Source organism: Cupressus sempervirens, chromosome 8 (genome assembly GCF_028749045.1).
Source record: "Cupressus sempervirens isolate cs-2001-9-10 chromosome 8, ASM2874904v1, whole genome shotgun sequence".
NCBI classification, from domain to species: Eukaryota; Viridiplantae; Streptophyta; class Pinopsida; order Cupressales; family Cupressaceae; genus Cupressus; species Cupressus sempervirens.
Genome location: NC_143125.1, coordinates 545679757 through 545699794, shown reverse-complemented (window position 1 = coordinate 545699794; position 20038 = coordinate 545679757). Strand labels below are relative to the sequence as shown.

General features: G+C 35.2%; 1 protein-coding gene across 2 annotated transcripts in view; it reads left to right on the top strand.

Moving 5' to 3' along the window:
- Positions 1-16385, top strand: part of LOC149543610 (uncharacterized) — a 139911-nt gene extending 123526 nt beyond the window's left edge. Inside the window, exons 4-7 of one of the 2 annotated variants that reach the window (XM_089796307.1) lie at positions 13459-13573; positions 13765-13923; positions 14044-14454; positions 14936-16385. In XM_089796307.1, the coding sequence (XP_089652433.1) occupies positions 13459-13573; positions 13765-13923; positions 14044-14454; positions 14936-15480 (1230 nt within the window). In that variant the 3' untranslated portion in view covers positions 15481-16385. Of the gene's footprint in view, positions 1-13458; positions 13574-13764; positions 13924-14043; positions 14587-14935 lie in introns of both variants that reach the window. The other variant, XM_089796306.1, reaches the window with a different exon arrangement.
- The last annotated feature ends 3653 nt before the right edge of the window (positions 16386-20038 follow it).

Below are 20038 nucleotides of genomic sequence, written 5' to 3'. Positions count from 1 at the left end.
ATCACTCTTAATATATGTTAATTATTCCATATATAATATTTGTCATATATTATATATCTCATATATATAATATAATTTATCCGACAGAACTATAACATTAACAGTTCCTGAAATATAGTTGGTTTATTCGCCTATAACACATTTATATCTATGTTTACCATTTGAAGCAAAGAAGAAAAGAAAATAACTGATTGCAAAGAAGTGACAAGAATAAGCAAGTACACAATTCCATTATTTCTCATTATTTTCTTCATTAATCTCAAATAAATAAGAACATGAGTTTTTGTTACAACGACAACTTCATTAATTTACAAAAAACTTCCCCACTTTTGTGAGTACAAAAGTTTTCTAACATAATTCTTTAAGGAATTCAAACACCCTACCCTTGGGTATCTTGTAGGTTTCCTTCCTTGGGCTTATCTTGCCCGATACAAGGTACATGATACATCATAACTGGATCGATTTGTTTAGAATTCCAGATTTGGATGAATTTGTTCCTCATAATTGCATTTCTGGCAAGAGTCCACCTAACTCTTTCCTTCTTGATCTAATTTAAGGCATGGGCCAATGTTTCGTCATCTTTGGGTGTGAAGTAGTATGATTAATCAAATTTGAGCATATTCTTTGTTAGAAAGATATGAATGAGGTGACAGGGTTTCTTCTGAGGCATCATTCGGGCTCACATCGTGTTCCCATTTAAACGTCACATTTTAGTTTTATTTGAAATCAATGGTGAGCCCAAGGTTCAGTGTTGAACCCAGAGCTCTAATACCATATGTAACAACCATCTTTCCTACCCCTTACTTTCTCTATACTTAACATTCAAAATAAGCTATCTACATATTCACATGCATGGGATTAACGATTATAATAGATTAACTAATTGTCATGAAAGGCCTTAACTAACAAATGGTGATTTATTTCATTTAATTAATTAAACTAAAAGATTAAATTGCATGAAAGAGATAGATCTCTGACTAGCTAATACATTTAAGTATCACTTCATATAACTGAAATAAATGCAACTGCAACATAAAATAAATACACATCTATGTGAACTTAAATGAGCATGAAAGGAAAATCAAATACCCGCTAAATCGTATCAAGCTAAGAGCGAAGACCCGATCTATCAAGTGCAAGTCTTGGCTTTGGTAGAGAGGAGAAGCACTGTCAAAGGCTCAACCTCCCAACCACGGACCTAGTGTATCCCCCTCACTCTCAGATGAGAATGGCCCTACCCTACACGGGAAAACCATCTCGTCCTGCCACCTGAGCATCCTGGTCTTTAATGTGTCAACTGCACAGTCGGCTAGACTATAGAACTTTCCTATTAGCCTATCAATCCGGCTGCAAGTTATATTAACCTCTATTGATCAAAGTAGCATCATTTTCCACTAATCCTACTCTGGCCAGGAATTTACATGGACACTATGTGCCCGATCACCCACCGCTCAACTTGACAAACAAGACTACATCCAACTGCCCACCATGAGCTAACTATAATTCTGTTTTTCAGCTTAAAATTCTAGAGTGATTCTGATATAAATTTTGTTTTAAATGTAGATATTGCACAACCATCTTACATGGATCACACTACACGTCTCTACCTTGCACGGCCTTCCTAAATGGTTCTTGGTGTAAATTCCCAAAATATATTAAACTAGTTGGACATTGCAAAAATTCATCAAATTCCTTCAAGAGTTTCTTTCTAATGCATGGAAACAAAGTGGCAGGCCTTCTCAGTTGCTCCATGTCTAACAGGATAAATTTCCATGCTCTCAGCAGCACATGGAAGGGTGTTGCTCTAGCATGTAGAGTGTGTCCACACACGATTTGTCTCTTGTTAATGCCTTATGAAAATAGATAAAAGGTAGAGAAATATAAAACATTTTGAGTCATCGGCTCATCCCATGAACAACATGTCTATGCACATAGTTTTGAACTCTACTTTATGATCATTCAGTTTCACTTGGACCAATATAAACGAGGAGAGAATTGATACAAATATTGAGACTACCATTGAATGACACTAATGGCATGGAAGAGTTAACAAATATGACCTCATAGAGTTGCATTGGAGCATGAAAGAGATGTCTTTCTCCATTCCAAATTGCGAGCTTTAATGTATGGCTTTATTTGTTGTTGTTTAGCACTTACAACAATATTTAACTTATGCTAAAAACTTAAAGTGGAATAGCAGAAATTGCTTATGATTTAGGAGAGCATGCCCATGAGAGAATGTGATTTTCCAACTTATAGAACAATGCTCAATTACAAGGGAATAGAGCCCAACCAAGAAAGAGTTACGCACATGAGAGATCACAAGGTGGCGAGCATGAGTTACAATCTTGAGAGAACTTGAAATTAAAATACAAAGAGGCAGAAATAATAGGGAATGATAAGTGGCTGATAGACTTCATGCATTAATTTAGTTTGATGTAAGAAGAAAATTAATAGAATCCTTCCCATGATTTCTATATCCATTATACTTATATTATTTACACATGTTTGTATGTGTTATTTATACAAATACATACATATATGTTATATTTCAAATATACGTATACTTATACTTTTTATTTTAATATACACATTCATACATATACATATATGTAACATGTACAAATGTACGTAAGTACTATGGGTATTCTTTATATAATAAGTCAAGTCTGACAACACAAGAAGGATGCGGAGCATCCAGATTTCCAAATCAATGGTAACAATTGTTTTTATTTTGTTTAATGTTCAAGTAAATATATATTTATGTATCTTTTTAGATTAGATGATGCAATTAGCTAATGGTGGACACTTAACGTAATCTTGTTTTTCCTACTTGCTTCCCCTGACCATGGTGGTTTAGCTCATACATGTTAGCTTAGTGGCAAGTTGGTGCACTTGTTCCCTATTCTCTCTCTACGAATGCTTTCCCCCATTGCCACGCTTCATGCGAAAAGAATTAACATGGTGAAAGCATACTTCCACATCATTCAAATAAAAATTAGTTATCATAATCAATATCCATATTAAATAACCGTTTTCCATTCATGTGATAGTATATAATTAACCAACATCTTCCATTCCACATAAAACATAATAAATAACTAATATTTCCATTCATATGAACTCAAATTGAGTAACTAATGTAACCAACCATTTCAGATTACCTTGAAATATCAATGGCTCAATAAATTTTCCAAATCAACAAAATAAGGGATGTAACAATTGTGCCCATAGCCACCCACTCTACTTGCCCATGCCAAAAAAAATGAGGGCTAAGACAAGGGCACTTTTCATTCGAGCAACAAGGGGGTTTTGCATTTTATCTCAATGGTAGTGGGACAGCAATAGGGAAACAAAGATTGAAAGGTATGGTAGGCTTAGAGGTTGGTGTTAGTTGTTTGCATGAGCATTGCCAAGTGATAAATAAAATATAGGGCCTAGAAGAATAAAACAATGGCCTGAGGTCTATATGTTTAAGGTTAAATGATTTAGAATTCCATGGATACTCATCGAGAAAAAACCATATGTTTGTAGTTTGTACACAATATATAGAGCTAAGGAAAAACCAGGGAGTTTATGGGCCTAAGATGGAGTTCTTAGGTTGATTATTAGCATGGTTCACAAATGATTTGCAAAGGGAGATAGAAGCAAAAAAAAGAAAGCAACCGAGGAGTTCTCCTAAGGCCACAACCAACTACCAAGACTAGGTAAAACCAAGAGGACTAGGTACAATATAAAACTAGTCATGGAAATTTAGCGAACTCAAGTCCAAATCTGTCCTCAACATATTGGGATGTTTAATAAAACATTTTCCCTAGTGCAATGAGAACTACCCTAGTGATCAAGAAGCATCTGTAATCATGCAACTTTTAGTGGCTCCTTGTTGGCACAGACTTAAATCTACAAAAAAAATTGGAAATTAAAGTTGACTCTGTATACAAAGAGAAATGCTGATCAATAAAAGCATTCAACAAAAGATCTAATTTGTTTTAATCTTTTTATATTAAGAACAAGATTTTCACTCAAAACCATTCCAAACTTACAAGAAATTGGAATGTAATCTTGATCAATCCCTTAAAAGAAAATTGCACCAAGAAAAATTTGAGGCAGATTTGGTTTGGAAAAAAATATGAATTTAGATCTAGATAGCATAGGCTCCTGGACAAAATTCAAAACGAATTACTTAAAGGTGTCAAAATACCCACAAAGTGGGCACTTGGGAGTTGAAGCCACTAAGAGCACAAGTAAAGCCTTGATAAAGAACATGCTGTAATGTCCCTTTTTTGGGGGGACATTAGATAAACAATTAAAAGTGACTTTGGAGTTCAATTACAACTATTTAAAAAATCTCTCTTAATTTAAGAAGGGGAAACGATGACAAGGGAGATAAGACAAAAGACAAAATGGGAATTTGAAGAGTCACTATGGAACACTAAAAGAAGGATGAGGAGTTCATTTTCGGTATGCTTGGATTATTGTTTTTTTTTTTTGGAGAATTTGGGTTTCTCTTGGAGAAACATTGGGAGAGTTTATCTTCCATTTCAGACCTAAGGACACAAACCTTCAAGCCATCGTTGGTGGATTGGACGTAGCCCCGGTTCATCACTGTAGTGAATTCAAGACAGAGTTCACTTTGGGTTTACAGGTTCTTTTATATGTTTCCAATCTGATAGTTATTGTTGTTTGTAAGATTGGACTCTATGCATGTTATTGTATTGCTGATTTATAATACAGTAACAAATCTGATGTGTGAAAACTGAATATTTTAATGAGCATTATTCATTTGTTGGTTCATTGTCAATTGAGTTCACATGAGTTATCTATTATATGTTGAAATCTATTTATGAGAAAATTAGTAAAATATCCATTTGGGATATTTCAGTGGTATCAGAGCTGGTTTTCCTGCCAACCTGTGAAGCTTATTCAAAAAATTTGATTTAGAGCTACCAGCTTGTGAGAATTTATTCAAATCCAAATTTACTGGAGGTTTTATCAGAGAGAAAATTGTGTGGTGTGGTGAATATGATTTTGAATATTATTAACAAAGAAGGTATCGATAGATTGAAAACCATCGGGGGAGATTATATTAAATAGTACACCTAATTGAATAGAACCTTTGAAGACTATAAAGGAGTAATAATTGTTGAGCATATAAATTATTCTGGAGCCATCAATTCTCAATTTGGGTGTTTTAGAAAAACATGATTCATTATGATGATATCATGAATGACCGAAAGAGGCAGGTTATATTAGCATTGGAAGCAATATCTATAATATCTATATCCTCATCGAGCCAAAGATATATCTTATTGAGTGTAGGTTGATTGTGGTTGAAAATATTAAAGTCAAAAGATGGAACGAAGCATAATAATAGTGCCACCCATGCTGGAAATGGAAGAAGCGCCAATAAGGTGAACAATTGTTGTTGCCAAGTCTAGATACTTACAGTAGAATATATTTGAATAGGGAGTATTATTATTGGCTGCAAAGACACAGAGAACATATATATTTCCGTAAAGAAATTCTGGCTACCAAATATAGTCCATCCATTTCTCATAGGGACTTGTCTATCTTTATCATAAGAGATTGTTCTTTATTGAGAATTTGATGTAGCAGCTGGATGACGAGTCTAATATTTGTGGTGGAGGGCATCATGAATACATTTTGAGAGTGAAATTCATAATTTAGGATCATTAGCCTAGAATGCGTAATGGCTCGAGAGTCCCTAAGTGATTATCAGGTGTTGCTAGGAAGGAGAAACGGTGATCGTTTGGACATAATCATTTGTTGCAGAAAAGGGATGCACCAACTGTAACACTCCATATCCACCAATTCATGTTATTTCCATTGTTCCCATGGATTGCTACTTAGCCAGAAATTGTGGTTGAAAATTATTTGCAGGAGTAAGTAGTGAGTTTACCGGAAATAGAAGTCGTTTGCTTTCCCCAGACTTTTGACACTATTTCAAAATACGCCAAATGATCTTGTTGCAATCAGAATGAATTGATTAGGAGAAATTGTATGAAAGGTGATACATTCTATAACAGAGAAAGCTGATCAAAATATACTGAGGAAATTGTTGGGAACAAGTAGCAACAATTATTTTGGCATGTCAGACCAAACTTCGAATTTGTGGAAAGAAATATAGAAGAAATTTTATTGCAAATAGAAAATATTAAGAGTCTGAGACTAGTATGAGCAGACACAATAGTGCGAACACATTGACACGTTGTTGGCAGTTTCGGGAAGTCAAAGTTTAGTAATGTACATAGTTACAAATAAGTCGGTGATGTCTGTGCGTCTAGCAGGCTCTATGTTTAGAAAAGAAAAACGTATGAAGATTGTCAGGGTGTCATGCATGCATTGAGACATGGATTTGATTCGAGACTATAGTTGAAGGTATTCTAGTTGTAGACGTTATCAAGATGTGCTAGAATATTCAATGTTGGAGCACTACATGACTCAACATGGAAGGAATTGTGTGCATGTAGCGTCTAAATCAATAATAGCCGTGCGTATCAGAAATAACACTCCTGATAGAAGCTAATTTTTCAAGAAGTGTTGAGTTAATAGTTCAGGAGTATTATCAAGCTTTCGTTCACAAGTAAGGAGCGTGATTCGCATATCATCGACGAGTAGGAGTAACAACCTTGTCTCTACTAGTATCTACAGTTGGAAGAACTGTCTAAGACAAAAAAATTATAGGGAAAGGCCCAGTTCGAACCAATGGAGTCACATGTTAGGAGAAATTAACTTCCAGTCTGTTGAAAGAAGAACTAATACCAAGAGATCGTTTCTTGTGTAAATTGTAAATAGTCGGGGCAATTGTTGGAGAGTTAGAGTTACATTGCAGATTGCATGCTGTGTTGGTGCAAGAAGATTGTGTAGGAGAGTTGAATCTCCATTAATGAGCATGGGAAGCCAACAGAGCAAATAGGAATCAATACAATTTGAGAAATTGTTGAACATAGAGGAATTATGCTCTTCAATTCAGCTTTAAATCCTAAAGGATAGCAAGGTTACCCACACATATTAATAGCACCGTGGAGATATAGGTGTGTCATTCAAGGTCATAGAAAGCTGGCGGCCAGTCAGAAACATGAGCATTGTGCCAAATCACACATTTTTCCAATCTCTACAATGCAGCAGTGACTGTTAGTGAAGGGAAAGATTAAGCAACAAAAGAGTGTGTGGCCAGTAGGAAAAATCCATACCAAATCACCACAGAGGATCGTGGTCACCAGATTGCAAATCTTTTATAAGTAAATGCAAACTCACTGTAAACAATGGATATCAAACTATGTGAGCTTTGATAAGCTACTGGTGTTCTACAAGGCATTCTATGGATCACATCAGACTTGTATGACTGACAAATACTCCATAAAAAGTTGAAGGGCATCTTAGTGTGAAGGCTATCAACTAAAGGCATAACTATTGTAGTCATTGCATTTCCAGATTGATAAGACGTAATTTCGAGTAGATTCCTCAAAAGGCATTTTTTAAGTTGAATGCTCACCAAGTCAGGACTATTGGAGATATCATGGGTTACCAATGCATTTGAATATTTAGGCTGAATATTTTTGTTTTAGGTAGGCTGATATTTTTGAAGATCAGTGTATGTGGTGGAAACTTCAACCCAAACACAAGGACTGTGAAATTAACCTTACTGATGACCAATAATAGTTTGAGTAAATGAGTTGTTGCTAACAAAGTGATCACTCCCAAAACTATGATAAGATCAGCAAGCTACTTAGCAGATTCCTTCAAATGAAGAAAGTGTTGTCACGGGGAAAATACATGGTTTGGGAAAAGTCTGAAAAGGTCTTGTTAAATTACAGCAACAATTAACCCAGAAATCTGAACTTGACATAAGAGCAAAAATACTCGACATATATAAGGAATATAACAAATTCCCACCAAAATTTCAAAAAGACTTACCTTTTGTTGACTATGTGGACTTTCATCCTAGGCTACAAAACAAGAATGAGGCGGCAAAGAAGTACTATGAATTGGCCGAGGATCTTCTTGCAAAACATAGATGCAGTTTCCAGCAGTCAAAATCCAGGTTATAGGTGGTTTGAAGAAAGAACAACCATCTACTAGTTATTTGCAACCTTCACATGATCATGGGATAGATGTTAATAGTGGCACATGTTTGTTGATAGCCAGTTTGGATGTACATAGACCTTACAAGGCTGCTCACATTAATACTCTTGATAAGCATGTTGATAACTCCTATGTAGAAGTTGACCGATCAACTAATGATGACGACTCCCTATCTTATGTGAGTGTTGATGCTGATTTTGATTCAGACTTAATGATCTCTACAAAAGGTATGGACTCCTTATGTGATGAGTTTTCTTTTGAACATAATCTTGTCCCTAGTTCCTATAAGCAGTTGGATATGAAGGGTGACATTGATGATGTGGATATGTATGATGAAACACTTGTTTCCACCTCATATGCATTTGACTTATCTCATACACCTGTTAGATCACCTTATTTGGAGAGTCAAATGAAAATGACTGAAAATAAAATTGTCATAACCCTATCACATTTTGATAACATATATAAGATGGTTGAAAAACATTTTTGGAAGGAGCAACGAGAGAGAAGACAAAAGGGATTGAAAGAGGAGTTCTCACATTTGCATGTGAGTAAGGAGGGGATAAAAACAATAGAATCAAACTATCTTCATCTTCTTTCAGATCATGGTCATCTTCTCAATCTCACAAAGATCTATTCCAAGGTACTAAGGAAGAAGGAAGAAGAAGTGGACACCCTTTCTTGTGAGCTCACGAATACTAAGGACATCCTAGAGGCTTCCTTGGTGGAATTTCATAAGGCAGAAAATCAGATTGTTGAGCTTAATCAAGAATTGAATTTGGCATGCTCTACCTTGGCTCAACATTTAGATGTAGGAGTTGAGGAGATTGACAATAATGATAGTGAGTGGATTGACCGGCATGAAGACAACCATGAGAATTCTGATTTTTATGACAGCAGCTATATGCCTACACAATGGCACGTGGATAGAGATGAAACAAGTGAAAATGACTCAAAGATTTCACTTGACGGTGATCATTTCATTGATGGCGACGTTGATTTGAGTGTTGGTACTAATGGTGATGCTGAAAATTCTAAATTGCCCTTAATGTATGCTGATAGTTTTTATCGATTAATTAGAGACATACCACCTAGTCTTCATGAGATGATAACTATGTATTTGCTACCTAGTGATTTTATTTTTATCCACACTCTAGCTGTTAGTGGGTTCTACGTTTGGTCTTCTATTTTTCCAGATTTTGTTCAGCCACTAGAGGTTAGCCAGTTACAGATTGATTTGTGGAGATACCTCACCTTCAAACACACCTTATGAGATGGTTACCCTTCTAACACATAAGCATAGTGACAACCGCATAATCTTCTATATTATTGGTCCGATTTATGATTGTGATCTATGGTGTACCTATGAGTTGAACTTCATGCATATTCGTGGTTCTGGTTGGGTGATCTATTTGTTCAGTTGGTTGCGCTAAGATGATAGGTTGTTGGAAATCCATTACTTTTCCTAGGATTGTGTTGATGGGATGGTTTGGGGTCTAGGTGTTTACCATAGGTATACGTGGCATTTTGAGGATTTTGTTGTAGTATTACACAGTTTGAGATTGGATGCAGTTATGATCAAAGTTGCACAACCTACGAATGCAGCGATACTTTAGAGATTTACATGGGATCCAGGTGTCTAGTTGATGGATGGGTTGCATTTTGACACCTTGTTTCACACTGTGGCAGGATTTGTTTTCAAATTGGGCTACAGAGCTACTTGCAAATTTATATGGGATCTTGGCACTGATTTCTCGAGGACAAGCAATCTCAAGGAGGGAGCACTATAATGTCCCTTTTTGGGGGGACATTAAATAAACAATTAAAAGTGACTTTGGAGTTCAATTACAACTATTTAAAAAGTCTCTTTTAATTTAAGAAGGGGAAAAGGCGACAAGGGAGATAAGATGAAAGAATGGGAATTTGAATAGTCGTTGTGGAACACTAAAAGAAGGATGAGAAGTTAATTTTCGGTATGCTTGGATTATTGTTTTTTTTTTGGAGAATTTGGGTTTCTCTTGGAGAAACATTGGGAGAGTTTATCTTCCATTACAGACTTGAGGACGCAAACCTTCAGGCCATCGTTGGTAGATTGTATGTAGCCCCGGTTCATCACTACAGTGGATTCAAGATAGAGTTTATGCTAGGTTTATAGGTTCTTTTATATGTTTCCAATCTGACTGTTACTGCTGTTTGTAAGATTGGACTCTATGCATGTTATTGTATTGCTGATCTATAATATAGTAGCAAATCTGATGTGTGAAAACTGAATATTTTAATGAGCATTATTCATTTTCTGGTTCATTGTCGATTGGGTTCACATGAATTATCTATTATATGTTGAAATCTGTTTATGAGAAAAAATTAGTAAAATATCCATTCGGGATATTTCACATGCCAAGAAAAAAAATAGGACAACTTAAGAATGGGTTTCAAAACTATATGAAACCTGCAACTCCATGTTTGTGGAGTGGTTTGAAGAGACGATATCTCATTCAGGTTTTGAAACTTAAGCAAATGGGGAGAGAGAGCCAAGTGTATCTCTTGAGGAGTGTATTTGCAAAAAGAAGTGGTTAGGTACCAATTCTAATGCTTCCACTAAGGCTTACCGGATGTAACCCAATTGTGTATAGTGCGACGAGGAACTATGTGTAGGATATCTTGATAGGACTCTTGATCTTATTTTCTAAATAATACTTGGTCTTAGCTTTAGGTCATGAAAGCTAAGACAAAGTTTCTTTGGGAAAAAGATAAGTAATGGTCTTGATGCCTTCCGAAATTCAAGGCACACCTCCACAAGTGGGTAGTGGCTATCCAGCCACTTAGTTTTTGTGTATAACTTTCACGAACTTTTTGGAAAAAAACAACTACGTGTTTCCTTGGTATAATTGATTAAATCTATGGATATCTATGGATCACCAAAGAAAATGTTGGTTGAATGAAATTTTATTCGTAAAAGATCCACCAATTCATAGAAGCCAAAGTTTAATAGCATCCCAAGCCTTACAAATATTCTTGACTATATAGGTTCTTTGAAGCTTGATAGGAACTTTCATAATCACAATGGAAGAGAAGCCAAGATTGTGAAATGCAAAATGGTCATATGGAAGGCTAGAAGAAATGCAATTAATGAGAAAAACATTTCAAGCCTCATTTCCATCCTATGCCTTGATAATCCACTTAGCACAAATTTTTGTGCCTTGCCACTGTATGTCTAAGAGGCCAAGCAACTAACACCCTCGGGAGGAATCCTTGAGCAACTCTATGAAAACCTTTTCCTTTCTTTGAATTGGCCTAAGAAAACTCTTATAGGAGCTGTCTAACTTCTTGGAAGAAACCTTAGGAGGAGCCCATCTTGAAGAGTGATAAACATGGATAGGCACAAGCACCTTCAATCAGATTTGGAACTTCCTAGCTAGAGAAGGTGGCTTGGTAATCCAATAAGTTTCATCTCATCACTATCAAGTACAAATATTCATTGGGAAGGGGATGGCTAGAAGGCAAAGTCAATTCCCAAGAAGTGAACAAACTCCTCTGCACTCAATCTTTCTCAACTGAAGTGTTGAAGCCAAGCAGGCACTAAAAGGAATGATAACCTATAACACTGCATCTTCTACCCTTGAATATTAGACACTGATGCAAGACCAGAAGTGTCAAGGCATTGAAGTGCATGTTTTAATTTGTTTCATGCTCATTAAGGACAGGAAATAAGTCATCCACAAAATGACCTTTTACCAACTGTTGAGAGGAGCTAGAGGGAAGCAAAATACTGATGGATGAGCTTATGAGAGATTGCATTGTCAAGGAGATAGCTAAATCCTTCCAGTGAAAAGACATACAATGTAGGAGCAAGTGGACAACCTTGGAAAATCGATCAAAAATAGACTAAACTGGTTCAGTTAAGTGCCATTGATATTAAGGTAGGTCAATGCATCAGGAAGGAGCATTTGCACAAACTGAAGAAAGCAAGGGTCGAAACTAGAAAGCATATAACATGGCACAATTGAAAGACCAGACAATCCTGCCATGGCTTTCACAAAAATCACTTTTAAAAGATTAGGATCTTTTGGCTCAACTCAATTACAAATACAACTAGTTTTGTTGCCCAGCAGCTTGGAAGATATTCATCCCAGAAGCTGCTGGATAAAGGAAGCCTTATTCACACGTGACACAAGGATTGAAATTCATAGTTCAGAAATTGATTCTTGTGTTGTTATCTAAAGACCATATCATTTTTTGGCTAATTATTTTGTTTGTAACATTGTATAACTGGAAAACCATATTTTGATTTTAGCTCAAGTAGTTGTTTCTTGTATAGGGTTCAAGTACATCAATCAGTGTAGGGAAAAATATATCGGGTACAGTATGACTGTATGAATATACATTTCATATGTCATATATCATATAATAATATTTAATATTGGCATTTGAATCTTTGATAGTGTGAAATTTCATAATTGATCAATGGTAGCGATAAAGATAATATCAATGTCAAATGATATTTCAATATTATGTTATATATGTCCAAGGACCAAGACTCCAAAGTCAGGTTGAAATGAAAATCATTACAATTGCAAACTTTGAAAGTAATACAATCAAGAAATGTGTATCTTGGTCTTCGACTCTTCAGTCTCTATCGAAATGTTTAGTTTTTGTTTTCAAATTAACGTTGAAAAAATTCTTAAAAATCCTTTTTTGACATTTATATTTTCAAACAGTGTTGTGGCTGCAGCTACATTTGGTATCACCTGGGAGTGCTCAAGAGCAGATAGGCCCCCCTCACTACCCTTGGACCACTCTTGTCACAGAACCCATACCCATACCAGTTTAGTACAGGATGGGGATCTGAGGGAGCACACCTTGCAACTTAGATTTTAGTTTCAACTAGTAAAAAAGGAAAAACTTATAGGTGGCTTGGGGACAACAGATTTGTTTCTCATCTTTCTTCGTGAACAAAAGATCTAATCAAGTCAAATTCTCAGTGTTCAGGTTACCATTGAGAGGGATATATCTACTTTAGTTTTGTATTTCACCATGCATATGAAAAAGAGATGCAGCATACAATGTATACTGCAGCTATTTCTTCCCCATCTCACATATGGCATTATTGTTTGTTTGAACATTTGATATTCAAATTATTTGCAATAACAAAAGAAGGTTCTGCGCCCTCTGTAGTCACTGGTTGAATTTCCACATCTCCATTTTCAATGTATCTCTTCATTTATATTTTCAACTTTGATTGTTATTTTGACACTTCTGGAATAATGTTTATCCTCTAACAGACAAAAATCAATTTGATGGTGGCTATTTGGAATAAGAGAGAAATCTAACTCTTTTACATACTTTATGTAGGCAGCAGATGATTTGGATGGGAGAGAGTCAAATGCAGAACATATTGACATTGATTTGGCTAATGTGAAATTGAATGAAGACAGACCTTTGCCAAAGGAAAACACGAAATTGGAAGGTAATATTAGCACAAATTGAAAATCAAGGACCTCCAATTTAGAAAGGTGTTTTTGGAAGCTTTATCGTTTCTCTTTTAAGAGAAAAGCTAAAAGTTCTGAGTATAGATTTTGCAGTTGAAATTATGCAAGAAACAGATCTGACCTTTATATTATAGATTATATGGAAGTCTAATTCAAGCTTTGATTACAGGTGAGACAGCTAAAGTAGACAAGACTTTTATACACCATGAATGTGGGTACACTGTGCAAGTGAGCTCAATAGAGAACCAATTATATGATAATTCCATCTCTAATGGAAGCTTAACAATAACAGAAGAAAACAAATTTGAGAGTTTAAGTGATTATGCAGGTATCAACCAATTCATTATTCTTTCAGTCTAATCTGTTATATGAATGTCGATGCAGTAGTCTCTAAAGTTAAGGTACATAGATTGAAGTCATTCAGCTCCTCCTCAATTTATATGTACAGACTTTGCAGATGGTGATGGAACTTTGACCCATAAAAGGGAAACTGGCATATTTAAGGCTTCAGATGCTGAATTTGGTCATTGTTCCTTCAGTCAAGCCAAGGAAGTTAGTAGGGATGTTGGTCTAAAAACAACTGAGCCTTTGGATAACACTCCAGATTCTATAAAGGCTGAAGTGGCAAGTCAGAAAGAGTTATGCATAGGCAAGATCAAGAGTGCTTCTTTGGAACCTGCTTTAGGCTGCAACTTTAGTGGGAACAATAGCTGGGAATGTGCAGGCATAAACAAAATACAGAATTCCAAGTTGGCTAGTTCACAAGAACGAATTGAACAAAGAGACAATGTGGACACCAGAGTATTATTGCATGCCTTGACTCTTCCAGAAGCAGAGAAATCTGAGAAAAATGAGAAAGGTGAAGAATCTAACAAATATGGTAAAGGGCTTGGAGAGAAACAGTGTCTTTGCGATATAACAAAAGATGTCAGTTCATATTTTTATTCCTCGGGAAAACCATCAGAACAATTTGTGAATCAAAATACAACTGGTGACAGACTCAAATAACACTAACTTTAAATATTAAACAAAATGGGTGAACTGTATGTTGTTTATGACAAATCTTAATCTTTGATTCAAATACAAAATCAGTTTACATATGTGGGATGCGTTTTTGATAAATGCTACAAGGTTAGTATCACCACTAAAAAATTGTCCAATTATATATTTGAGCAATTTCATGAGTGCTTACCAACAGTATATATCTTTACATGTGGGCTTTCCATCGACTAAAAATATATATCTGTAAACATTTTATGATGATTCCAGATGGACATGTGTTCTTCAGTTATTGGGATTTGTTGGCAAATTATTTCTGATGCATAAAATTTGTTGTGCAGTTTTCTCTCTCTCTCAAAATGCAGTTACCAATTCTTGTCTGACAGAAAATGTTCTACAAGGAGCATGCCAGATGGTGCCTGAACAAGTTGCTGATCAAATTTCAAAAGGCAGGGGATACACAAACAGCACTTGCATCATATTGCTTCCTAGCATAAAAGTTCAAAGACAGGAGGTACCCTTTTACACATCCAACTTGTATCATTCCCTGCACAGAAACTCAAGTATGCCATTGAAAAGGAGAGCATGCTTTGGATGGTTGTCAGACGAGGAAAATTCTCCAGAAAGTTCAGATACAGAAAGACTTAGCAATGACGATTTTGGTAAAGGTAAAGAAATAGGCAGCAATGCTTTGGAAACAAGCCAAGGAATCTGTTTAATAGATAGAGACAGTTTTAAAAAAATAAGAAACTTGAGAGAAACATTATATTTTCAAATGGGAAACAACTATCAGATAAATTTTCTTCAGAATACAATTATAGAGGTGCTGAGGAAGGTAGAAGAAGATTTGCAGACCACCTATTTCAACCCTGGACAAGTATTGTAAAAGATATGGGTGACCAATGTAATAGAGATAAATATGAGCAAACAGAGGCTGGGAAATCAGTGGCAAAGACTCTTGCAAAACCGTGTCACAAAAATGAAATGAATGATGAAGAAAATTGGAAGTTTAGAAAGCTGGAGATGGGTGAGAATATTGGTCGGTCAAGATTTATTAAGACTTCACATAAAAAACAGTCTTTCCATGAACAGGAAACACAGAGATTTGATCACAGGAATAGTAGAATAGATGGAAAACACTCATGGCAACTTACCAACAACGATTCTTCTTACAATAAAAAGACATCATACCATTCTTGGGAAGATTACCAAAGAGGTGAACCCAGAAAAAACGATTTGCACAATCAAACTATTATCAAGCAACATTTAGAACAAGGTATTTCTAATAACCAACAAGGAAACTGCTGTCAAGGTCATCACAGGCAAGAGTACAAGAGAAACTCAGAAAATGTGAAAATTATTTCTTGTCACGAAATGTATACAGATCATGAGGGCTATGGTAGACAAAACTATGGAGGGTCGATGAATCTTACTGGAAAATCTTCTTTACTACATGAGAAGAAAGGTTTCCAATATCCCAAAAATGCACACAACCATCACCATGGAAATGGAAAAGATGGAGACAAGTTCCACTCACCTCATATGTCCGTTGCATTGCCACATACCCAGTTTAGAAATGACAGTGATCCTTTGCCACCTAAAAAACACTCCAAGATGAGAGGATGGGATGTGAAGCCAGATTTCATGAAACGAAGATGACAAAATTAGAAGAATTATGTATTTCTATTTGGAAAAGGTGATGGATTTGGGCTCCTTGATTGCTATTAAACACCTTGATATTTTAAGGTTCTTTTATAGTATGTGAAGCAAATATTTTTTAAATTTTTTTTTAACTTACATGAATATGCTATATTATTAATTTTCCTTGATCACTCAAACTCAATTGGTCTATTATTGCTATTCTATCAATTAATGAGTTAATACCTTATTCACAATCAAGTCAAGCATCCAGGTAACAAGCAAGCACCTAGAAAAAGATAAAGAACAAATGATATTGGTAAAGAACAAATGATATTGGTAAATCTTCTTTATGACTAGAGAAAAAAGATTTCTAGGATCCCAAATATGCATACAAACTAAGTCACAAGGTTCGAATTTGAACTCGAGTTCATCAATCATAAAATTTGAATGAAATTTGATAGGGTAAAAATTCGGGAAAAAAATTTGACATTTACTCAAGTTATATATATTTAAGTATTTTTAATATTAGTAATATTTCCACTAAATTGTCAAAATAGTCTAAATAATTTAACCAAATAACTCAATATCATTTTAAAATTGAACAATATTTTATTAAATAACAGTATTATTTAAATATCATAAAATTTGGATGAAGTTCGAGAAGGGTTAAAATTTGTCTCATAGAAATAGAAAAAGACAAGTTCCACTCAACATGTCGTTGCAATGCCACATACCCATTTTAGAAATGACCACAATATGAAGCATTCTACAATGAGTAGATGGTATATGAAGCCAGATCTATGAATGAAGATGAAAAGATTGAAAGAATTTTGTGGTTTATATTTGTAACATAGTTAAATGCCTTTGCAAGTCCTGAGGTAAGCTAGGCCTTGAGACCTAGGCCATAAGGCAAGTTTGGAGACTCGCCAAGTCTTCTAGAGTCCGGTGAGTCTCGGCTAGTATTGGGCGAAAAAGTTGAAGCAAGTTAAGATATGAAATATAAAACGCTCCTCTGACATTTTAGTTACTTTTTTGAAAACGCTTACAACCTTTCAACGCTTATCTGGTTAAGGACATGCCCATCTAGGATTTCAAATAAATATGAAAATAATGTGCACCATGAAGGTCTCTGAGGTTTGGCGGTTTTAATTTAGGCTTTGTGGCTGCGCCCTGAGGCTCTACCTCTCGACCATACCTTGTATTGTGACAGGAAATGTGCAAGGGGCACTGCCCACATACCCCACAAGAGGCATTCCCTATCCCTAGGTGTGTTGCCTCCAGACCCCCACAAGAGGTGTCGTCCCCTGACCCCACTAAGGCCACTGCCCCTAGACCCCCAGAAGGAGTACATGGTCAAATTAGCTTTCTAGTTATTAAAAGTATTGTGTTTAAAGGTTTGTCTTAAAATTTCTAAAAACTCTTTGCAGTTTGACAAGTCCAAGACTCGGTAAAAAAAAAAAAAGCTTGCCGAGACTAAAAGTCCCAAGTTTTGTAGGTATGGTTTATAAAAGGTGATGAATTCGGTTCCATTGGTTGCTTTCATACACTGATATTTTAAGGCTGCTTGGCTAGTGTTTGAATCAAAGCTTTTTTGTTTCCACTAATGACAAAGCTATAGTAACTTGACGGAGCAGCTAGATTTAATTTTCCTTAATCACATAAAATTAATTGAGCTATTTTTGTTATAATCTCAATCGATTGAGGTAATATGTATGCATGCAACCAAGCGTACAAGTAAAAAGCAAACACCTAGAAAAATGATACTATTGGTATCATTTTTTATGTTACGGGGCTCTTCATGACAAGGCTGTGGTGTGGTATGTATTCAAATTTTTATTTAGTTGGTGTGAATAAGCTATAAAGGCTAATTAATCATGTTGTAACAAACTTCTCTAGGTCTTTGTGCTTGATTTGATTGTGCTCACTCTCCTATTTTAGTTGCTACTTAACTGAAATCATCGATATAAGTTAGAATGCAAACACGAACAGACTTATCTGAGATTGGGGCTCTAATTTTCAATCTACAAGTTTGTGATTTTCTATTCCCAGAGTTTAAGAGCAAACAAACATAGCAGTCCAGGAGTCTGAATTAGCTATAGAAAACTCTGAAGTTTGCACTAAATAGAAAATGAATAAGTTGTTGTGTGTCATTCATACAACTTTCAAGAGATGAAAAAAGTTGGTCTCGGAGATTGTTTTCAATTAAGTCTATCCTGCAAAAATCTTAATAACTAATAAACTACATACTCTAATTTCAAATGAAATCAACACTAGTGCTAGATAAAAGATACAAAAGGAAGAAGAAATTGTATTAATGGTATGAGTGATATAAGTAGATCAATGGTAATGGCTGTAGTTTTGACCTTCATTGATCTAATTAGGCTCTTAATGTCTACAAAAGTAAGAACTATTTCGGTACCCAAGTTGAAAGGACAAAAGGGACCAGTTGAGAAAGTCAGGTAAAATCATATTTTTCAAATGTTGTTGTCTTTTACAAATTGATTGAGACTAAGGTAAACATCACTCTCAAACCCTAACTCAAAATTTGAGAAACCCAACGGAGAGCGCAACCTACAGAGTTGAATACTTGAGTAAGCTTATGTTTGTGAGAGATCCTGTTTCAACTTCAATCCATGCTGAGGGATAGTAAACCCGCCAAGCCCAAATTTAATAATAATAAAAATGAAGGCAATAATTTATTAGATAATATGTAGAGGTAGCTGAACTAAAAATTAGCCTTTCCCCTTCTAAAGGACAAATCATGAGGACTTACGGCTTCCCGGCTCTTCACTAGGGTTCCATTTCGTTGGTGGAAGATGATGGAAATTGGCTTTTTTATAATCTGAATTTGAAAAAATTTGTGTTTGTTTCGAAACTGGCAAAATGGAATTAGAATATTAGACTTCTATTTTTGTCTCAAAACCAAGTTATTAGACTTCCCACTAGTAACTAGGAATTGAAAATCAAAACCTAGTTATACTTTTTGAGGAGTGTAAAAAAATTAGATTGGACTATTTTGCGGAGTCTACCTTCAGCTCCAAGTTTATGCATAAAAATGTATCTTTCCACACATCTTTCGAGTCAAACAAATAGTACAAATAAAATCCCCACAATAGGAATGAAGATTTGCAAAACCTTGATTTGGCTAAATTGAGATTTGTAGAAAACTCGATTTCTACAATTCCACGAACCAAATGGACCTTGGGGAAAATACCCAATAGTGGTTATAGCTAACTTCGTGCATTCAATTGAGGTACCAAATGATGTCAAAATTATCCAAAAAAAAAATTGTTGTTGTTGTTTTTGTTGTATGCAATTTAACTATTTAAAGTAAAGATTTCAACTTTTCACCATTAACGATCTAGTATGTAAAAGTCATTACTATGTGGGTTGTTATTGGTTTTAAGGGTAAGTGCACCAAGTTGTGGTGCCAAAAGGGGGGTATAAGTGGACACCTTTTTTCTGAAATCAACAATTTCTAAACTTCAACAAGAATTTGAAAATAGTTACGCTCAAAATTTTAAAATATGACAAAAACAAAAGCAATAATCTTTTGAATCTAGTTTCTAAACTACTAATTTTTTTTCAAAATGGTTTAGTTTTAGGTCCTCAAAAAAGGGGGTCATAGAAAGTGGTACTGTTTATTCCAAAAAACATTACACAGTACAAAGTGTGGCCCCCCTAAAATTGTAACTTTTTTTTTGAAATTCTTTAATTGCTCTGGTCAAAAGCTACCTAACACTATGTAGTTTATCCTATATTTTTCGGGTAATTTTATGTGTTTTTTTTTTATGAATTTTTTA